This window comes from Cyanistes caeruleus, chromosome 2, assembly GCF_971803275.1.
Source record: "Cyanistes caeruleus chromosome 2, bCyaCae1.hap1.1, whole genome shotgun sequence".
NCBI lineage: Eukaryota > Metazoa > Chordata > Aves > Passeriformes > Paridae > Cyanistes > Cyanistes caeruleus.
Window position 1 is genome coordinate 58,087,622 of NC_141702.1, and position 23,560 is coordinate 58,111,181.

The following is a 23,560-nucleotide window of genomic DNA, read 5'->3' on the forward strand; positions in this document are numbered from 1 at the left end:
TTTCACAGTCAAAAAAAGTGTTAAATTAGAATGTGACACTTCTAAATCTTCCTGACATGGGTAGAGATATAAAGTGAAACAGTGAACTTTAATTCTTAAAGAATTAAACAGAATTACTGGAAATAAAAGTATAAAAACAGTATTTTAGGGACAGTCAGAAAGAATGGGGTTAATCCTTAATTTCAGCCTAAATAACTGAGGTTAATTTAGAAGAATGGCTGAAGGTTGGCCATTGGTTGTGTTATCTTGCAAATCTAATTTATTATCTTTTTTCAAATGTTCTTGATTGTGTTATGATGACCTCTAAGTCTTTCATATATCTCTTATAATTAAAGGATCAAAAAGGATAAAAAATGGAGCAATGGTGATGCTTTCACACCCTAACATTTGTGGAAAAAAACGAGGTGTAGAGCAGTAGAAATGCTTCCTGTGGTTCAGTAGCTCTGCAGGCTTCCTTTAACCTAATTTTGTTCACTTGCCATGCTTGTCCTGTCCCCTCTATGACCATTTGACCATGTGACATATCTGCATTGCCTTTATTCACTCTGAGGTTTTCCAGAGCCTCTTCCTCTGGCAAGTTCTGTCTCCTGGTGCTGCAGGGAAGGCCAGGCATGTGGTGCTGACCCAGCCAGCTCCAGCAGGGCTCCATGTGAAACACCCCTGGCTTGCTGCTCTGACACCATTAGGGCACTGCCTCATCCAAAGAGCCCTTCCCAACTAGAGTGCTGATAAGAGCAGTTAGAGGATCTAGTAAAAGCATGTAGGTACACCCTGCAGAAGAGGAAAACAACTGGGAAGTTGTTGGAGTCTGGGATACAGAGCGTGTGCCCTTGTTTCTGATACTTAGTTTTAAGATCCAGGAAAACACTGAATTTCATGTAACGTGAAATTCATGAGCATGTTTTCATGGTGATACATGAGAACAAATGTTAAAGTTAGATAGAAAAAACTGAAAATATAAGTGTGTAGATTAGAAAGCTTTCTTAAATCACTGGGTGAAAAAGTTAGTTTAGAAAAAAGAAGACAAGATGGAGGATTTAGGGTGTTGTCTCTTGTCCTTCTTCTTTCTTCCTCATCTTCTTCTCCTAGAGGTTTTTGGGTAGTATGAAGTGATTGGATAGAGAATGCCGCAGTGCAGCATAGAGGTGTTGGGTCATTGGGTCATTAATAAAAATAATTTAATTGGCATCTGTTAATTGGGTAAATGGACATATGAAAGACTTTGAAGAAGATCTTTGTTAGCCATTTTGCACCTTTCTATCTAGTGCACATAGCTCCTTGTACCTTGTATACATGTAATGCTGATAAGAAAAGAATAAACAACCAAGACTGAACGAGAGAAAACTGCCTCACTCTCATCAATCTTCAGTTCAAGGGGAAAAGAACCTAACCACGAAGTCCATAATGGGACAGGAAGTCTTTGATTTTTGATTTTAAAATTCTCCCCTAGTAATTGTGTGTTGAATCAACCATTTGAAACCTTGCAGGGGCATGCTAGGGTCATTGAAAAAGCTATGAAAGATTCTTCCTCAGTGTGCCTCCTTTCCCCCTCTGCAGATTATATGTTTACTTGAAAACTATAGTTGCTTGAAGAGGTTGTTCAAAGAGTGATTGCTTAATGAGAACTTTTGCCTCGAATGATTTTTTTTCACAGCCACAAAACAATCACTTCCATTTGGTTTAGGCTGTGATTGGAGCATAGCCTGGTACTTTAGTAAGGAGGTCAAACAAATGCTGAAAGCCTCATACTGTCTTGCATGCAACTGAACAGACGAAAAGAAAAAAAAAATCCAAGTCATTCTGGATATGACCTCAAGTCTTAGGGCAAATTTACACAAAGTGTAAACTATACGAGGTGGTTGGTGCCCCCTAACTGCCCATGGGTCGCTTTCATGCTTCTCCTTCTTGACAGGTGATTTCATCAATGGGCTGAACAATTAAAGAAGAGACCAGCAGCCTAGTTGTGTGGGGAAGGGGAGGAGGGGAAAGAATGAAGTAGAGAGGACAGCTTGTATTTATGAGTCCTTCTTTTGAGTTCGTAAAAGTCAGTTAAGAATGCATAACCAGCCCCAGAAATAATTTTACCCTCATCTGCTTTTTGATGGAAAACATTTTGCTTAGCTGTGACCTCTTACAAAAATGACAAATCCCAAAAAAACCCTCCAAACTATTTGCAACTGGCCTGAGTACTGGTATAAGTTTAATATAATGTAATTAACTGTTACAGAGACAATAAATAAAAGATGTATTACCTCATACCATCTATTTTAGTCAGCAGCTAATAAATTTCGTGTAGTGTCTTTCTTCACCTGTCCAGGGAAAAATTCAGAGAACAGCCTTCAAACAAGAGCCTTCACATGCAGCTGATGAGCTGTTCCTACACTCAGAATCACAGGGAACAGCTGCTGTTCCATTCTCAATAAGCAGACAGTATTCTGTGGCTTTTATTTACAAGCCTGAACTTCCTGAGAAATGGCACAGCTCTCAGCAATAAAAGAACCATAATGTAACATCTTACTGTTGTCAAAGTGTACCCTGGGTCCCAGACATCTGGATTGTGGTCCAGGAAGGAATTATCATTGACATGCTTTAAATAACTGTTATACAGTGCTGCAGGAATTTTCCATGTAATAATGAACATCACTTTTTTTTGATTAGTTGAAAAGCTCGTTTTCTATGCAGAAAATATATGTACGTCTCCCTTCTTGCTTTACAGTACAAGTAGGATAAGCTTTCTTGCCAACTTGCAAACTGGCAGGCAGCCTTCACTTACAATAATCTTATACAGGTAGATGGTATAATTATTATTAGCAAGATTTATTCTTATTTTAATAACTTTTAAAACTGCTTGTTAAGAGGGTGAGGAAAACTTAAGCCTAAGATTTGTTTTGTACAGGTCATTACCTCTACTGATTAGTGAGACTGAGTAAAGTAAAATTAATACTTGTATACTTCCCTGCACACAACTTTTCTCCTCACATTCTAAACAATTTCTCCCCCAATCTAACTTCTTAAAGCTTTTCTTTTTCCTTTTTCTCTATGAGAAAAGTTCAGTTGCTTCTGGGGTTTTTTTTAATCTTTAATGATTTGCAAGAAATGGAACTTTCACTAAGGGGCTCAAGGAGTCTTCAACTCAAAGATTTTTGTGGTTGAAAAGATGACAGAGCGTGCTGAGACACCTCTGTCCTAATCCTGCCTCCTCCTGGATGAGGCACTTAACCTCCATGTGTTCTATCTGTAAAATACATTTAATAATGCTTAATGGTTTTACTGCCCTTTGAAAATGTAAAGTGCTATGTGAGTGGCAATTACTTTTATTATGTTCCCTGATGGAAGGCCTCAACGTATTTGTGTTAAATGGTTACTGCTAATGCACTTTCTGGAATAACCTTTGGTTAATCAAGTACAACTGTTGCAGAAAAACCCCCGTGTTTAAGTCAAGGCTGACACAGTGACAGGTGCAAGAAAGTCAGGACTTGGCAGAGCTCAGCTCCACTGGGTACATTTGTGTCCTGTCTCAGGGATGGGCTTGAGCAGCTTCTCTTCTCTCCAAGGAGGAAGTCTTGAGCTTTGGACACCCAGCCTGACCATCCACCAGCATAGGACAGATCTTCAGGCAGCCAGATAAATCCTGGAATGATTTGCTTGTGCTGCTGTTCAGAGAGAACTTGCTGTCCCTAAAACTCCCAGGAGCACCTCACAGCTAAGTGCTGGCTCTCATGCTGAGTGTTCCTGCAGGCCCCTGGGCAGAACGTGGTCCATCTCCCTAGAGGCATTGACAGCCAAGCTGGTGCTGGAGAATTCTCATGTTTCTCTCAGGCAAGGCATCAGTATTTCATAACAATGTGGCAAGGATTTGTCAGGAGAAGAGAATGTATGTCTGACCAGTGGCAATTGTCTGTCACTACCTCTGAAGTGTTTCCATGGCCCTAAATTCTAATTGTGCTTGGTGCAAAGTATTGCTTTAAGTATGTGAAATTCTACTTGCCTAACTTATTTACAAGCTTACTCTGGCATAAGAAACTTGAAATAGGACAGTATTTAATATATCTCATGTAGGCAGGGTGTGCTTGGTCATAGTTTAGGTAGACCAGTGTGTACCTGAGGAAGGAAAGAGGGGTTCCTGTACTGAACAAGGTATTGGCTACTTGGACCAGGAATGGCCTCAGGAACTTCTTAGACTCTTCATTCTGAAAAGATATGGACTGGACAGGTCTGAAAAGGCATGCACTTTTTGTGCAAGCAGAAAGCATTGAGTGGAGTCATGATAACTTTACATATTCCTGGAAAGGAGCTGAAACGCTTCTCATTTACCTGAGAAATGCATTTCAGAACCATCACAGTGCAACTTTTAAGTGGAGGCAGAACAGACCAGCTCCTAGAAATGGGACCTGAAATAAAAGTGCCAAATGTGACATCCCTGCAGCATCCTGCTCTAGGGAGAGTGTCAGGTAGGGAGTTTGGCTGGATGGTCTACCTGCCAAACTGACAGACAGCTTTCCTAAGGCCAGCTCACGGAGGATGGAAACCTCTAGAGGTGAAGAGCAAAAGTTTGCTGGATCTTGACTTTCAGTATGAATGCAGACTGTGAAAGCGGGACCTTATCTTCCTTGTGACTTTGAGGGTTTTTTCCCAAAACCCCCAAATATTCCTAACCAATATTAAGTTTACACCTGTAAACTGTAATTTTTATTTTCAGAAGGAAGTTTAAAACCATTAGAGCTGAAAATGGAAAATTGAGAAGTACAATTTTCAAAAGGAATTAACAGTAATTAAGAGCAGATGCTGTTCTCTTTGATCTCAAGAAATTTGATTTCTGACAGACTGTTTACACTCAGACAAGACAGCATGTAAGTTTGGATTGGTGTGCTGCTATACTACAATTATGCAGGCAGAGAAGAATAGAGAATTGTGAAAGAGAAGGCAAAGTAGTTAGAGGCTCTTACAACTGTGCCACTTTCTTTGTGTTTACCTTTCAGATTTCCTCCCAGGATCTCAGTAAATTGTAGTTAATTTTTTTCTGACCACACTTACAGAAACAAAAGCAATATCCTTTTTTAAAAAATGAAATAACAAGACTGCTCTTCTAGCAAAGTATTTGGATTGAAAATGTTGAGGTTTAGAGATCTTTGATCTTTGGTCTTCAGAATAAGTTGATTTAAAACACTGGTGTTGTGTAAACAATTAAACCAGTATGTCCATGTCATACTGTAAATGCCCTTAGGAGGCAGAACTTAATAAAAAGTGTCTCATAATTTTGGTCTGAAGATCTGTGGAAAGAATTAGGAATGAGTAGCATTATAGAAATAGCTGTGTGAATACTGAGTCTCAAAGAAAACAGTGTTTCTGGTTCTCTGATTCACTTGGCCTCAGAATTTGTTTTGCTCTGCTGCTGTGTACAGACAAGGCTATAGTCAAGGTGTGGGTTTTAGCCATCTCTTAACTAAGAGGTTTCAGGGCTCAGCCTTAAAGGTTGAAGAGGCTGAGTGATCCATGCAGTCTCAGAACAGAATGTCATTTTATGTGCTAGATAAATACATAGATGCAGTCTCACCACTCTGTTTAGAGTGGAGAGGTTGGGTACCAAGCTTGTGGCGTTAAAACAGGCACAGATTTCACCACTTGATCAAACAGTGGTGACTGAGGTATTGGTCCTTCAGTATGCTTTAGGTTAGGAAGATCTGATGTTTTTCCTCTCTACAGCTGTTTTTTCTGAGAACAGAACTTGCCATAGGAATTATTTTGCTGTTTGCCTTTCAGCTACTTAGATATTTTTTGTGTATATAAGCCTCTCTTTATTTTGTTGCTTTATTGGATGGTTGCTAGCAATTAGGTTGCTGCACCCACCACTACTTTCCTACTGTCTTTGCCAACCTAATTAGCATCGTGTTCCAAATGTGGTCTATTAAATATCCATTGCATGACTGAGGTACTGTATTGATTTGTAAACAACAACGTTTTTTGGTGGTTGTTGCCACTCTTCAAAACCCTGCATTAAGACAGAAAAAAACAGTGGTCTGTCTGGACACATTTAAGACACAAAATTTAAGTGTTCTGATTTCCCATAACTTTTTGTAGAGTTTAACATCCTGTTTTTTGCCATAGGAGGTGTTACAAAAATTTCTGATGCTATTAAGTTAAAGACATAGACAAGCTGGCAGGATGTTTAAGACTTTAGTGTTCAATATATTCATAAGTTTGATGGAAAAAAAAAGTGTGAATAATAGTGATAAAAATTACGGATGTTATTAAGTTGAATAATGTGATGAAGATAAGGGCAGACTGAAAGAGTCTGCAGTCCTGGTCTCACAGTCTATAAAAGAATATAGCTGAACTGGAAAATGCTCCAAGAGGGACAACATTGTTTCAAGGGTGAACAGAATAACTTTAATCTAATGAGTGACGGAATATACTTAAAATGTTTGGAAAAGAGAAGTGAGATGATGACCTAGGGAATGATGGAATCTTCCAATCCAATAATTAGATGCATCAAGTGATAGGCAGAAAGAGAGATTTGTTTACTTCAGAACAAAAGGAGATAGTGATTTACCTAGTGTTACCTGAGAGCATGAAAGTTCTTACTGGAGACTACTGCTCTAGATTATATAAAACATCTGAAGAGCATTAAATGCCAAGTTGGTTCAGAAAGCACCTGGAGCAACTGGGAGGGAAAAATGTTAAAGGAAATCAATCCCAAAAAGACCATTTACAGCTCTGCAAGTCCGAGCTGCACACTTCTGGAACATGAGGAAACTTCTTGTAGAGGCATTTTCTTCCTGCTGTATTTTTTGCCGTAAACATCTGGTATCAATTTCTGCTGTAAAAGGGATACTTTGGTAGAAGGAGGTTTGCTATTGCTTTTAAAACTATTTATTGCTTTTACTTTACTTTCCTTCAAAGCATCTGGAGACAGACTTATTCTTTATGATAATGTTTATTTTCTTGCAAAAATAGGCTGACATTCATCTTTTAGGTACACATCATGGTAATTAGGAGATATAGGATAAACATATAGGTTGGATTAGAGTTGGATCATATGTAAAACTAAGGATTTCTTTATATTTGTTTTCACATTTACTTAACTGATCTTGAGCAATCTGGACACCCTGTAGTTGTGTCTAATTAGTAGAAACTGCAAAATTACGATTGATCCTCAAATATTATTAAGTGCCCAGTGGAGGATTTCCTGTTGAACCTGCAATGACACTGGATATTTGGTCTCAGAGAATGGTAATTTCTATGGAAATGGTTTCTCATAAAATGGGTAGCTACTTATCAAAAGTCACTAAGGCAGATCATGAATTTATTAGTGTCAAAAGGGTTGTTAAAATCTGACATACATACATACATACACATACATGTGTTGGTAGTGAGAGAGAATTTTAGAGAATTGAAGGGTGCACAATGCATGTTACATTAGCAATAAATCAAAATCATCTGAGCTTTATGTTGTTCCTTACTGCAATCAACTTAGTGCATAAACCCCTTTTCTCAAAGGTGTATGCTTCACCAAGTACTATTTCCAGTAGTCCTTGTGTTGCCCAAAGCTCCAGGTTACAAAGATTTGCTTATTTGTTTTGTAAGTACTTACTGCCTTCATTTTTTTTAGGATGCTGGGATCAGACAATTTTAGATTCTCAAATCTAATGTATGTAGTGCTTGCCAAAGTAGGGCTTTTAATAGCTTTTGCTCCATGGACCCACTCCTGCTTTGGAGTGTCTTATTGTCTGAAAGGGAGAGATTTGTGTCATGTTGTCACTCATGCAGCTCATATTGCAGCTTTATACTAGAAAGGAAAATTAGTTTAGTTTGAACATTAAAGTTTTGTGTTCTACGCACAAGTTTATTTCCTCCTTGCTCCTAGCTGAATACACTGAAGATCATTCTGGCTTTTCAGAAGTTCAGATTTCCATATTCCTACAAGAATTTATGGTTCATTCATTATGTTTGTTGCTGTCAATCACTTGGAAATGCTGTTAATTTATCTGTATTTGAAAAAAAGAGGAATGGTCTAGGCATGGCTTTCATTCTCTAAGCAACTTTCTCCTGCCAAACATATGATATATGTTGGATAGGATGGACCAGTGACAATCTAGGTTATTGATATTGATTGATATAAGATCATGAAATTAGTCATTCTGGTATATGGTGTGAGATGTAGGTTACATCCAAACTGCAATTAATTAATTTATCAACAATGAAGTGAATATCTGTCTTCTTCCCTAAAGCACAGTAATCAAAAATTTAGAATGAAAAAATACTGTCTGAATAATTTTCAAAACTTTCCAGCATTAAAAGAGTACTGAAATTTGAGAATTATGTGCACATCTACGCATAATTTCTACAACACTAAAGTGCAACATGCTCTACGTGATGAACTAATGATTTATTCATAATTTAATTTAACCTTCTGTTACATTATTCTGAATTAACTTTCTTGGAAAAGAGTATGTCTTAAAAAAAATAATTCGATCTTGATTAATGTTTCAAATGAGAGCAAATTCAAGGAAATTTAATGTGATGCTTAGGTAGTAACTACTTTTGTTGTTAATAATGCCCCCTAATTTGCAGTCTGACTCGAAGCCAGTCTAGCTGCCAGCATGGGTTTCTCTCCATTATGCCATTACCTTTTGTAATGCTATTCTCTTTTTCTTTGGATATTTATCCATTGTGGTCCTTCAACTCCTCTACACTATTTAGCTTCACAAAGAGTAACTAAATTGCTCTTCTCGCCAGAAAGGCATATTTTTCAGTGCTTTATTCATTTTGATCTTTCTCTACCACTCTGTCTAACTTCTCATCCCATTAGCAGGATGGTTATCAGATTCAGGTAACACTGAGGTAATTCAACTTTCATGCGCTTTCAGAGTTTCCCTGGCTTTTAATAAAGTTCATTGTCTTCATCAGATGTTTCCTACAAGCCAACTGGGCATCAGAACTATGACTTCTGTTTTTTCTGTTTCATCATTAAAAATTGTCTATGGTAAAGAAGTAAACTATATGTCCTTCCTTTAGAAATACTTCAGTTCATTACCCCTTTGCCATACTGAAATATGAAATTTAAAATCTTTTCATTCAGTTAATGTATTTCATATTTTACAGTATTGGTTATCTTACAGAACATTGTTTCATCAAACCTATTATTTTATAGAATCATTAAATGGTTTGGGTTGGAAAGGACCTTAGTGATCATCTAGTTTCATCCAACCCCCTTGCCATGGGTAGGGACACTTTCCATTAGACCAGGTTGTTCAAAATCCCTTCCATTCTGGCTGTGAACACTTCCAGGGATGGGGATCCACAGCTTCTCTGGGCAGAACATTTAGTTTTACCAACTAAACTAACTAGCTAGTTTTATCAATAAGATAATAAATTTGCAATGTCACCTAAAAAGCCATCAAGGCAATTATTATGTAATGTCAATTTGAGGCAATACTTAATAGGAAACCTAGTGTTTATTATTTGTTCTCCATACACAGACATTTTCTTTCTGCCAGTTTTGTGCTTGAGCGCTGTAACCAATGCTTTGTAGTTAAGAATGTCGCTCTTTTAAGTTTCAGCTCTATTGTTCAAGCTGCTTAGTGACTCAAGCAAGTGCCATTTCATCAGTCTTTGAAGTCTGAAAATAATTTTTTGTGCTTGGTAATAAAGGAAAAATACAGGAAAAAGCAATTATTTCTTTCCTCTCTTGTTATCACATGCATAAAAACAGCAGGTACTGCAACTGCCTAAATTCACTTCTTGGGTTTCACACTTGGGTTTTTTTCCCACTTGGGTTTTATTTCAAATAAAAATAAACAGCGTCAAAGCTGTTTCCTTTTTTTTGGATGATTTCTTAGCAGTAGATTGATTAGCTCTTTCAGATCCTTTCATTAAATATAACTATATCATCAACTGTTTTAATAAACTTAACAGTATTTTATAAGTTATTGTGAACTGTATTTTGTTTATTCTCTACCGCTTATTTGAAAAATGTATTTCTTGGCACATAATTTAACTTTTAAAATATGTCTTCCTCGTTCTCAAGATAATACTCAAGTGTATGTCAGGTATATTCCTCTAAACTGACTCAGTATATACATTCAGAAAGGACACAAGACTGAAGGAAAATCCCTGCCATTTTAGGGCTGGTAAGGTAGTTTACCCTGTATTCTGTATTCTGAAGATTAATCATTAAAATTACCCCAAAAAATTATAGCAAGGTTCAATAATGTTTCCCTTGTTACACAGAGTAAAAGACAAATAAGATCTATTTTAAGGCGACTTCTGCACATTTTATTTTAGGAAGTTCATTCTAGTTTCAAGGAATAACTTACGCAAGGTCTAATAAATCGTATTGTGCAATATCCACTTTGATTATATTTTTGGATTGAAAATAACATTCATGAAAAGTGAGAATTCAAAACAGAACAACAGAACAGACAATAATTCAATCTCTTGCATGAAATGAACACAGGGAGGACCACTGTGATTATGGTTTCACATCTACCTTCACCATTATTCTTTGTTTTTCATTTTTTGTAGTATTGTTATAAGCCATCTCTTATTTTGCATTCATTGTTTCTAAACAATGTTTAAATACAAAGTACTTCCTCCATGTTCTATAGTCCAGAATATAAACAGGTGTTTCATCAGTGAATTCTGATTGTGCAAAGATCAGCATTTGCTCAGTAGTTTATTTGAAATGCTCTGTTGGTCCCTCTTCCACAGAGGTTCCACACTTTCAGTATGGTGAATTGTCTGTGAGTCTGTAAACAACATTCCACCAAGAGAATTGGTCTTGGCTTAGCTGATTAGAACTGTCACTTCATTTTATAGCAGGCATTTTTCCATTTTGCCTTTTGCCCCAGGCAGCCTGGTGCTGGAGCAGACAGATGTCCCTTTCTGCAGCGTTCACCTGGATTCCCAGGCCCCTGGCAGCAGGTGTGGGGATGGAGATGCTGTCCAAGCTCTTGCCCTGATTTTTGGGGAGAGTACAGCCAGCGCAAAAACAGTAGGATGGAAAGTTCTGACTCTTCTGACTGACACTGGGAACCCTGGTGGACAAAACTCAGCCCAAAATACAAAGAGAACGAATGTCTGTTTTATTGCTCTTTCTGGTTATCCAATTCTAAAGCACTTTTTAACCTAGTTCTCTGAATAATGATATTCCACTTACAAAACTGGAGTGTTTTTACTGTCTCCTATTTATTCTTTCAGGATTTGTGGATTTAACACTCCATGATCAGGTCCATCTACTGGAATGTGCCTGGTTAGAGATACTGATGATCGGCTTAGTCTGGCGCTCCATGGAACACCCAGGAAAGCTTTTGTTTGCACCTAACCTGTTACTGGACAGGTCAGTCTGCGTGTTGCTGCCAATTATTTAAGTTAATTTATTTCTGCTGCGATCAGATTAATTTTTAGTGTGATATCATCTCACTGATGCTACAATTTGACAGTACTTCGTATGTCAACAGGGCTTATAGTAGGTGAGACTGGAAAACGAACTCTAAAAAACCTAGAAATGCTCAGGAATATGATACTGCTCATTTATTAGACAAGTAACATGCCTGAGATCCATTTGCTGCTTGAAGTACTTTCTTTCAAAGGCAGCAGTAAATTTCTGTTAAAATCTGTACTGTTGCAGAAATAAATTAAAAACTGAACACTATTCATCTAATTCAGATAGGGTTTTTTTGTTTGTTTAAAATCCGCCTAGTTTTTCTTTGAATGAATTTATCCAAGCAGCCAGCAAAATTTTGGAAGAAAATCCTCATAGAATCACAAGTGCAGTCTTATTTATTTATAAAGAATATATGAAGTTTGAGGAGTTTTTTTCCTCATGAATACTGGAGGCAAATATGACAAACAAATGCTCGCTTCCTTCACTAAGCCTTTTTTTTTAGCCAGTCTTGCTAATATGCTAAGTATTTCTGAGAGAAAAAAATATGCATCTGTGCTGTATGACAGTATCCTGGATTTTAGCTGGCAGTCTTCGCATTAAAAGCAGGAAGACTGATAATTTAAAACATATTTTCTGCTATCTTAATGTAAACTCAAGCTCTCCTTTTCCTAGTCATGGGGAAAAAAATTGATGAAAAATTTAAATTAAATTTTCAGAAAAAATTGCTTAGGATAGAGTCATCTTAGCTACTGGTGGTCCTCTTAGTTGAAGACTACTGCCCACACAGCAGAGTGGCAGGGGAGAGCTGCTTTGTGCACTTCAAGGCAGACTTTGGCAACTTGGTCTTGACTGGAAGTGACAGAAGAGCCAAGCTGAGAGGGACTGTACAGAGAAGCAGCTAAGAGCTGGGCAAGCTTCTGACCTCCTCACATAGCTGCAGGGGCAGAGGGGTTGCAACAGAAAGTCAAGGGCAGAGCCTTCAGCTACTGCAGCCACCAGCTGTGTAAATTAATCATAATTCTCATTAGCAGAAAAATTTCTTATGATCAGCTTGCTCTGCTGACTGTGGAGTACTGAGTTCTGTGGCTGCATCCATGCAGTGTTAGTCCTTTGATTCCCTGCCCTCTATGTGCACACACCTCCCAGGATTTACTTTCAGCGAGTTAGTAAAATTCATATGATAACACCTGACAGGATAAAACATAATATTTCACAGTAATAGAGAAATATTTATTGCCTTAGGAAAAACCCTATTCCACTTTTTTAAGCAAAATGATCTGTGAGCTGTGGAACTAGATGAGTATAAAATACAGTCTCATTTTAGGTACAGAAAATACCTGCTTGTCTAAATGTAAGTATAGTCATCACAAAAAACCCCAACAGTTTTAAAATAATTTTGAAATTTTGGTCTTCCTTCAAATCCCCATGATCTCAGTAAAATGGAGTTTGAGCAGTTGATGCACACAGTTTTAAGTCAGCTGTTGGATTAAAGAAAGCTATCACATGCAAGTAGAAACATATTTCTTCAGGGCTCTTTGTTTTTTGAGTTTCAATTAATACTGTAAAAATGTAGATCTATTACATCTACTAATTTTCAAATAACAAGAAATGTGTTTCTAGGTCATCATATACTTCCTCCATTTGGTAGGGATATTTGCTGAAAGTAAAATAATAAATTACTTGACTCTGGGAAGCACTGATATGCTAATCAGTTAAATAACTCTTAATTTACTAGTTAATTAGTGCTAGCAATATTTTGATGTGTTAATTTGATTTAGGCAAATTGGCTTTTGAGAATGTTACAGAGCAAAAATATGTTTGTCAGGTTTGAGAGGGCAGGACAGACGCTGATTCAAAGCCTGTTTCACTCAATGAAGTCCTTCCACTAAGTATTCATAGAACCATAAAATGGTTTGGGTTGGAAGGGATCTGAAAGATCACTAGTTCCAGCCCCACTTCCATGGGCAGGGACACCTTTCACAAGATCACATTGCTCAGATTTCCATCCAACACTTCTGTATTTAGTGAAAATTCCATACTGTTAATACAGAGCTTTACCATACTTCGTGTATGTCTCTAGATCTCTGTGATCATTCTGTTGCACATTTTAACACCCCTTTCATTTTGTCATCCTGGCTTATCCTGATTCCAACAGATTCTTTCTGTCAAGAATCTTTGATATATGTAGTCATTTGTATACATCTATTCCTACAGCTTAGGTCACACCAAATTTTGTTACACAACTTTTTTGTTTTTTGGCTAGATAAATACAGTCTTGTTAACATCTATCTGAAATGTCATAAAAATAACCTTTTAGCTTTGCTGTTCTTTGAAAAAGCATGATCTTTCTTCTTCAATCTCACTCCTCCTACTTGGGTCATATTACACATATGCTTGTCTTGTCTCTGAAGATCTTTTAGAAACTATATTTTCTAATTCTATGCAAGTCAACCAGTTACATTTTCAAATAAATACTTCTTTAACTTTCCTTTGCAACAATTCACACTTGGAAGAGTCCTTGAAAATATCTGTAAAGCAGACCTTAGTTATTAATTCTATGTTCCTTTTTAAAATTTTTCTTTGCCTGTAAGAAAATAATTACACACCAATTAAGCTGACAGTATGTGTAGACTGCTGTCTTCTGTGTGGATGAATATAATCCCATTATCTCTTATTGTTCCAGTCTGCATTGTAATTAGGCAGTGTATTTTGTGAGGTAATGCACCCTTTCTTATTCTGTTAATGCATTACCCAAACACTTGAGTCTTGGTTCAAAATCAGAAATTTTAACAGTCTGTCAGTTATATAGGACTGGTAGATTTTTTACAGTGTACAACTGCTGCTATTAAAATGCTCAAATCACAATAATTATAGATTAGAAAAACAGGCTCAATCAGGAAATACAATGGCACACTCAGAGTGCTTGCAATTAATGTATAGTACCTAATAAAATCAAATAATAAATTCAAGTATTTTATGTTCTGTTTTTGAAAATTAGTATATTGTAAAAGGCAAATTTAGAAGAAAAGGCTTAGGTTTCTAGTAGGACAAACCAGATGTTTCCTGTCTGGAGGGTTCCCAAGAAACTAGGCTTTAAAAATGTCATTAGACCAGGGTTGAAATTTGTCAGGCCTGGCAGTAGACTGTTTATAATTTTGAAGAAAACATAATGTTTCTCCAGGAATAAGAAAGTTATATTTTACTGTATTTTTGAAGGATTTGTTGCATTCAGATATGCTGATCCCAGGTTACTTGAAGGCTTGAAACATAATTAAAAAGAAACTCATGATAGAAATAGCTGGATTGCTGAATCTCACTTGAAACATTCTCAGTATCAGCAAAATGGGAAATTCAGTTCTGCATTTTAAAAAGGAAGCCTGGTGACCACAGTAAAGAAACTGATGGGATGCCATCTGAAGAAGAGAATTGACTGAAGTTGAATGAATATGACATAGTGATAAAGAGTCACTGTGCATTTTGTTAAGAGCAAGCCATGAATACATTGAAATCCTTTTAGAAATGAACAAGCAAGTAAATGACAGACATCTTGTTGCATTTCCAAAAAGTATTAAACAAGTTCCAAATTTTATGCAGACAAATGTGATGGAATGTATATAGGAGAATAATTATTCTGATCTTCCTAAACAGCATTCTAAGTTGATCTTTCCATCTCACTGTTATCAGCAATTAGTTATACAGAACCATCAGTTCTTTGCTTGCCAGTAGTCAGAGACTGCAGCTTTCCTTCCCACCCCAGAATCTTTGCAACAGGAAGTTGAAATAATACAGATCATTGCCATTCCTCTGTTTAATTCTGTACTTTATCCATGCTTGGAAAACTATGCCTTTCTGATTTTCTTTGTCTTGACAGCAATACTGAAAGAGTAGGAGAGGTACCCAGAGGTGTTGCATAGGCAATTAAATAGAGATATGTGCTTTGCTATTAAGACTAACTAAATGGACTGACTTCCCTGCTTGTGATACTCATTAGAAGAGCAAGAACAAAGCAAAGATGATGGGATTTATATACAGTCATGAGCACGTTGAGAAGATGTGTGGTAATCCACAACCTATTATCTCTTCCAGTCCAGCAATAGAGGTAGTCACTTGAAAACAGCAGATCCAAATAATGCCTGTGTGCTTAGCCCACAGCTAAATATACCTTTGATATGAGACATTATGGCTGTCTTCATGTTATTTCCTACTGTTATTTTTTTATCATGATTGTAAAAAATCTCTCGTAGCAAAGAAATCTGTCTAGGGACTTACAAAATTTCAGTTCAATGTTGTCAGTATTTCTGTGTTTCCCTCGGGTTTTTTCCTTCTTTTTATGGAGAAAGCTAGTCTGTTTTTTAGGGTTCGTTTTAATTTGGAAACTTACTTCCACTTCCAGTGCTTGATGAAGATTTTTCATTGCCTCTAAATAGAAGAATTTTCCTTTTATTGACTTTGATATTGAGCAATGGCAGGAGACTGAATCTCTTTAAACTGCAACTAAAACAAATAGTAAAAAACCAGCATTCACTGTGTGACAGGGTAGCTGAATACATTACTTTCATGTCTTTCATGGCTCTTTCCCCAACTTTTCTCACTATATCTGAAAAGAATCTTTTAAGTTCTTTATGCAGATATTTTGATAGACATAAAATTAGATACAGCAGAAGAGCATCAAGATGAAATCTGAGTATGCTTTTCCAGTCCCTCAACTTGTAAAATCTTCCAAATGTCTGAGGGCACCACACTTGTCTGTCATTTCAGTAAGAGCACAACATTTCATGTGAAATTGTGGATGCATTAATTACCATTGATTTATTAGAACAATTGAAGCAAAGTGATCCCAAGTGCTTGATTAAGAATGCTTCCTTAGTGACCTGTATTTATTTAAAAAGGGAAAAGTCCATAGGCAACAAGTATATCCTAATTTTCCCTTCAAAATGGATTTGAAAAGCAATTGTACATTTACTTTTCATCACATCTTTAATAGCAACAGATTCCATCCAGAAAACCCAGCTCAAAATATCATCTTGTCATTAGGCTACTTACTTGATAGAGCTGGCTGAATTCACTTGTAGAAAGTTACGGAATCTCTTGAAATAATTAAATTACTCTTTCATCTTTCACTGTAGGGTTGAATTTCGAGATGTATTATTATACTGCAGACCCTGTAGAATGAAAAAACACTGAACTATTACAAGAGACAGAATTCTAAAACATAAAAGTATGAAAAATTACTTTATTGTGAATCAGTCTTTACTGTCTCTATGAGCAAAATTCAAAGACTACCCAATTCTGTAATTCAAACAACTTAAATGTAAAATCAGGAAGATCTTTCCAGACTCTGGGGAAGTGCTGGGTGATGCTCAAAGTGATGAATTCTTAAAAAAAGACAAAAAAAAGAAAGCCCCCTCTCATTATGATCTTCACATCTTCATAGTTTTCAGCTGATAGATTCCCAGGGGGATTTGTAGGCACAGAAAAGAAGTTGTCAAAGAAAATGTAATAATTCTGGATTCAAGATAGTCCCTACACAAATTATGAGATTACTTGTTCATCTAGTAACCCTGACCTTGGAAGCTCAGGCCCCAGTTCTAGGTCACATTGTACTGTGATGTTGTTAATTCCAAAATCAAACTTTCTCTGCATTTCTGATATGGAGAGAATTTTGAAATGTTTTTTGGCTGTGTGGTGACTCAGACTGAATATAAATCAAACTGGAAAAGGCCCTCCTGTAAATCAGAATTACTTTTATTTGGCCAATTACTTTAGCTTTATTATTCCAAATGGAGAGCCTTCATAATAATTTTCTAATCTAAATGTCTTAAATGTGACCAAAGATTAATCAGTTTTCTTAGAACTATCATAGCAGCATTTTAGGGATTTTTTTCCCACCTGGCATATTTGTGGACCCATTTCACATTATATTTTCCAAAGAGAAAAATCTTTTAAACTTATTTAGTAGCTAATTGTCTCTGTGTTTCTGAGCTGACTGACAGCTGCTCAAATGTACAGAGTATTACTCTTACCCTATTTCCCTAGGTGGATGATCCTCTGGTCTTCCAGTCAGGAAAGACACTTCACTGGCTACCTGGCTCTGAGGACAAGTGTCAAGCATGTGGGAGCCCAGGTGGTGCAGTCCATGGGGGCTGCTGAGGAGAAGGGGCTTGAGGCAGAATGGACAGATCCTGCAAGGCAACAATTGCTTGTATAGCTGGTGTCAACGGCAGGGATTCAACTATTTCATCATGGAACCTGCTGTGAGCATCAAGGGTGTCTAGGAAAAGAAATCCATACCATAAAGTGGGGCAAAATCATGATTTCCACAGGCTGGCCAACCTGGTGAGGGAGATGTAAACCAGGATGATGTGGACAGGAAAGACATAATAACAAAACCTCTTAGTAGGGAAGTATACTACTATATTAGGGAGCATACTCCCTAAGTATGTGCATGCACATAAATACAGAATTGCCTTCAGGACACCGTGGTGGGGGAAACTTCATAACTTTCTGAGAATTCAGCACAACTGAATTCTGTGCCCTCTGAGGCAGCAATTCTCCCCTCCCAGACTGCCTTAGGAAAAGCTTTAGTAGCACCTGGAGGTAGGTGATGCTCTCTCACTGCTCAGACATGCTGTGGCAAATCTGGAGTGCCATGTCCAGTTCTGAGATACCCTGAACAAAACAGACATGTACATACTGGACTGAGGCCAGTGATGTGCCACAAAGAATGGACTGGAACTACTCTCATACAAGGGGAATCTGAGAAGGCTCAGATCTGATAAATATTTAATGGAGTGGGGGGGAAGTAAAGATGGCAGAGGAAGATTCTTCTCAGTGACAGGACAAGATGTTTCGGAGTCTCAGTCCTTGGAGATACTGAAAACCCAATGATATGTAGGCCTGAGCAGGGCCTCTGAACTAGATGATTTCCAGACAATTCATGCAATATCAACAGCTCTGGTAATCTGTGACTAGCTATGGGTGAAAAGAACATTAAAATATGTATTTGGGTTTTTTTTTGTTTTCTTTTTTTTTTTATTGATAAGTGTGCTACTTCATATTGATTACAAATATTTTTCAATGATGACTTTTAAATCTTGGACTAATTTTATAACTTTTGAATATGTTTTAGCCAGCAACTGACTGAAAAATATTTGTTCTTAAGCTTATACTGAATAAGAAACAATGGGCTCTTAACAGTACACTCTGGAAGAGCAGGTTGTAATACCAGCCATCGACTGTAGTCTATGAAGTTCCCCAGGGTGTGTTAATTGAAAGACAGTATTCAGGGAGAAATGGGATGAGCAAAAGATGTTGCTGTCTCTGAAAGCTTATGAACAAGTCAATTAAAAAATCCTCTAATCCCCAAACCAAAAACCACACAGAAAACAACAAAACAGGACTGTAGAACAAGCCCTGTATATAATTAACTGGTCCCTTTCTGTAGCTCACACCTTCATGACCACCTACCACTTATTGACTGATTTGTGTGAAGGTGCAAACTTGATTGCTGTGAACAAAACAACATTTTTTCCCAAAGCAAAATGATATTTAACCTCCTGGATATTTACAGAACTATATTCTCTTTATCAGCAGGATTTGCATCTGACACCGTGATTTACTTTACACTTGGTGGTTTCTGCTTTTCTCTGTGACTTCTTTTCAGATTGCTGTTTTATTCTAGAGCTTTGGGGTTAATTTTTTTCAGATTTTAATTTTTTCCTGCTTATTTTTCCCTAACCTTTTCCACAGTCCTTTGGTATTACTGGTTAAGTGCAGGATGGTCTGAAGTAAAATTTTCTGCTGATAACAATTTTCTCATCTTTTAATGACTGATAAAGCGCAGCATTGAGAAAAGGTGGAATCCTCTCTAAGTGAAGTAGCCCTATAATACTTGTCTGGGCATTATACAAAAAACTGTCTGGCAGTATTGAAGGCATCCCAGTAGATGTTCTTGATTTGGTTTTAAATCCTTGCAAATGGAGCTTTCCTGATATCCCTCTTCCTTAAGCTGTTTCAGTGCTTTGCTTTACATAGGAGTAGAAGGTTTCTACCGGTGTCTATTAATATAACTAGTTAATATAGACTACATTAATGTATATAAGGATCATCTATTGTTTGGAAGTCTGTGTACAGACTTAGTGTTCTCCTCTTGTGTCAGAGCACAGGCATTTGAATTGTCTGTGAATACCCTCTTTTCTAACTGGGGATATGAATGTTATCCTTGCAGCTTTTCTCTCCTACGTTTCCTAACCTACCTTTAGGCTTAGGAGCACATCCTGTGCCAAGCCTTGCTTACAGGCTTCATCACCAAGTTACTAAGTCCACTTTTGAAGCTGATACTCCCTCTCCTAGACTTGTGCATCCCATCTGTTCTTGGAAGTCCCTTTCCATCAAATGAAGTACCATGGTAAAAGAAGAGAGAGATAACAAAACATCAGAATTTGTTTTGATGGGTCCATCTGTCTTTAGCATTTCCCTGAAATGAATGAAAAGTTTAATGAGAACATCCATTGAGTCCTTGAGTCCCTGTTCCCTTCACCCAAGCACCCTTCATTATTAATTTTTACTTGATCCTGTGCTTCTGTTAAAGGCATTCCTGGTGTCTAGGTTTTTCTCAAGACTTAAATAAAAACTAGATTCTTATTCCTACATACAGTGGAATAGCCCTGTCAGTATACAGTGGAATAGCACTATCAGTAGTGCTATAATATGCACTATCAGTAGTAGCATAGGCATTAGAGGGAGGGAAGCCATTATCCTGCTTTTATTTGGCACTCATTATCGGGAATACCATATCCAGTTATTAAAGGTAATATATTAATAAACCCCAGTAAACATAGTGGAGAGCCACCAAGGCCAGACCCCATGCCTTGTGGCTGGAAGAAGTGAATTTGTTCTGCCTGGAGGAGAAAGGGCTTCTAAGTCTGCATAACCTACAGTCCACAAGGAGGTTATCAAGGCTTTTTATTAAAATGCCTGCTGGGAGACTGAGAAATGGGAGTAATAAATTGAAGCAGAGGAGGTATTGACTGGATGTAGGGGAGGAAAAAAGCATGATGATGAAAATAATTAAGCTGAGAGAGGTTGTGCAGTCTCCATCCTTGGAGATTTTCAAGACAAGCACTGCATAAAGCCTCGAGTGAGCTGACCCCACTTTGAGTGGGAGGCTGGACTAAAGTAATTCTGAATTGCTCTCTGGCCTGGATGGTGCTGTGATTCTATAGACCTACTAAAGTTAATGCACATAGTACTTTTATGCAGTCACTTAAGACCTTTAATTCAAATTAAACTTTCCTAACATTTCCCAATAGCCAAATTTAAAGGATTCTTCTGAGAATCCACTGTGAAGCTTTGCAGTAAACAAGCTTTTCTTGTCTTCAGTAAGATGAGAGTACACAAAGACAACAGCAAGATGGTAGGATAAAGATAATTGTTAAATCTGTTGCTAATTTGTCCTTCAGGAAAGTTCTCTAGGCTTTCCCAGATATGCCTCCTTATCAAGTGGACACATTGCTGTGAAGATATGATCGTATTAGCAGCTTATGTTAGAAAGTTAGAAGGCAGTTGAGGAGAACTGCAGATTCCAGTTTCAGATAGTTTCTTGTTTTCTATGACAAAGAAAATAATTGTTGTAGCCTAAATAATAAAAAAAATATAACAGAACCCTGTATTGCAAAGATACTTAGCTCCTGCAGTTCCTGTTGATATCAATGGACCTGGATCTGCTTCCTACCTCTGAAAATAAAGCAGAAATTTCTGGGTCATTCCTTGCACACATGAATACCTAAAGCTGGGTATATAACCACCTAAAATACATTACCTAAAGAGATACTATTTTTTTTTTTCCTCTTATGGAGTAGCCTGGTCTTTCACATACACAGCAGATAGCAAAGCAAAAGAGATTAGGAACTATTTAGAATTTCTTAAATTTAAATAATTTTTATTAATCCTCTGTCATATGAATTCAGTTGATGGGAAAGAGGTACACATGTTGATTTAAGCACATGGAATATGTGTTGCTGGGTTAGGGGTTTTTGTCCAGAGGTTGTACTTGTCAGCACGAGAGTCACAATTGGAATATTGATTTTGGAAACTACAGTCTGTTGTAGGTTGGGAATAATTCTTATTTGCCATCAAAATGTCTGTCTTAGGAGGCACCATAAGGCATGTTAAATGGTCTGATTTTACAAATAGCTTCCTGTTTCTTTTTTTATCCTCTGGTCTTAGACATGCAAATTTTGGAATTTGTTTAGACTTTGTAATATTTTGAAATGTTTTGAAAGCTGGCGGCAGTAGTTTTTATGGGTTCTAGGAACCAAACAAATATCTCAGTCAGACATGAAGATGTGGGGTTTTTTAATATGGATCATTTGTCTTGTGATCCACGGAAACTTTTCATTTCTGCAAAATTCTGAAATACTAAATTCATAAACAAACTTTTATTGGGGTATTGTTTAAAGGTATAATTAAAGGATTCTAGTCCTCTGCACTAAACTCTATAGAGAGGAAATTAATCTTTCTATAGTGTTGGGTAAACACATTGTATCAGAAGCATTGAAACTTGTCCTGATACCTTGGAAAGTGCAAGGAAACTTCTCAGTCTGCAGTCAGAAGGGAATATGTCTGCTTTGTCTGAGGGTCTGCTGTGGGTTCAGATATCAGCTACAGGTTCTCAAAAGCACAATTGTGTTAAGACTTGAAGCAGGCGTCTCTATGCTGGCAGGTTTCTAGTCACAATAGAATTAGGACATGCTCAATCTTTTTCATGCTATAAATCATAGTCTGTTCATTTGAAATTTCTTTACATTTCCCTGTAACAATGATCTTCCTAATTTTGTTTGTGAAAGCCATATCTAAAAAGTATTATATTTCTAAACAGCAGATCACATGAATGATCAGATCACTCATTAAATCATATATTAAAATTTAACTCGGGAAGACCTAGTAAAAGTAAAAGTAGGTAGTTCTTGTAAAAGGTAGCAATGGAAATGACCAAAAGATCTACTGATTAAATTTTCACAAAAAATAATTATAATCTGCATTAATTCTTCAGCTTCAGGTTGAGTGGGCAAGATGAAAATTAGTGAGTGGGAATGTCTAGTACTGTGAGCAGAAGGAGATGGTTAATTGCCATTACTAATGAAGACTTTGAGATGTTCCAAACTTCAGCTTAGTTTAATTCTGCAGTGTAAAACGTTACTTGATATGTGGAGTGAACTGATCGTTTTAATCAGTCATACAAACGTGATTTTGGCCTCCTAGGTCCTTCTTGAGCTCACAAAACTTGAGCTTATTCTTTAAGTAGGAATTATGTTGAACATCAAGAGAAGTGTGTTGGATCATTAAAGTTTGCTCAGCCAGCTAGAAACAAGTGCAAATGGTTAAGGAGGGAGAAATGTAAAAACCGGGACCATTTCAGTTAAAGAGAAAAAAATGAAAGAAAGAGGAAGCAAAGTAACAAAAGCAGAACACATATACATGAATCAAAACATATTTTAAAACAATTTTTCCTCGATATAAAGATTTGGTTGAGTCAATTTAAAGGCACAATAATGCCTTTGTGATGAGTTCCTGAAATTGATTTTTTTTAGAAATACAGTACTTAATAGTGTGTTTATTCTACTTGGAACACTAAGAACAGTGTTTTTGTAATCACACATATATCAAATGTGCACAGAGTAGGAAGTCACATACTTGCTCTTGAGCTGATGAAATCAAATTGGAGGGTATTTGGTCCAAGGGGATGAAAACCTCATGGTACCACCAGGTTAAAACTGTAAATGTCTCCCCATTGATGGTATTCACACAGGAATCAAGGGAAATGTGTAGAGGGCATGGTGGAAATCTTTGACATGCTGCTGGCTACTGCTGCTCGGTTTCGCATGATGAACCTCCAAGGGGAGGAATTCGTGTGCCTTAAGTCCATCATCCTGCTCAATTCTGGTAAGTCCTGTGCTTTGCTGTCACTCGTGGCAATTGTGGCTGCTTCTGCATGGGGTTAAACGCTGCTTGCTGTCCTTAATGGCATTTTCATTTTGAGACAGCAGCAATGGAAATGGGTTTTCAACACAGATGCAGGCAGGACCACCAGGCAGGGGTGGAAGCAGTTGAACCTGTCTGGAGACATAGATGGGACCCAGGAAATGGATGCAGTGAGTAGATGACACACTGTGT

The 23,560-nt window shown here is 37.2% G+C and overlaps 1 protein-coding gene across 4 annotated transcripts in view; it reads left to right on the plus strand.

The window, feature by feature from the left end:
- ESR1 (estrogen receptor 1) overlaps positions 1 to 23,560 on the plus strand; it is a 183,154-nt gene that overhangs the window by 146,201 nt on the left and 13,393 nt on the right. For 3 of the 4 annotated variants that reach the window (XM_086877292.1, XM_023923389.2, XM_086877291.1), the window contains exons 6-7: positions 11,200 to 11,338; positions 23,196 to 23,329. In XM_086877292.1, coding sequence (XP_086733418.1) covers positions 11,200 to 11,338; positions 23,196 to 23,329 — 273 coding nt within the window. The remainder of the gene's footprint in view (positions 1 to 11,199; positions 11,339 to 23,195; positions 23,330 to 23,560) is intronic. The other variant, XM_086877293.1, reaches the window with a different exon arrangement.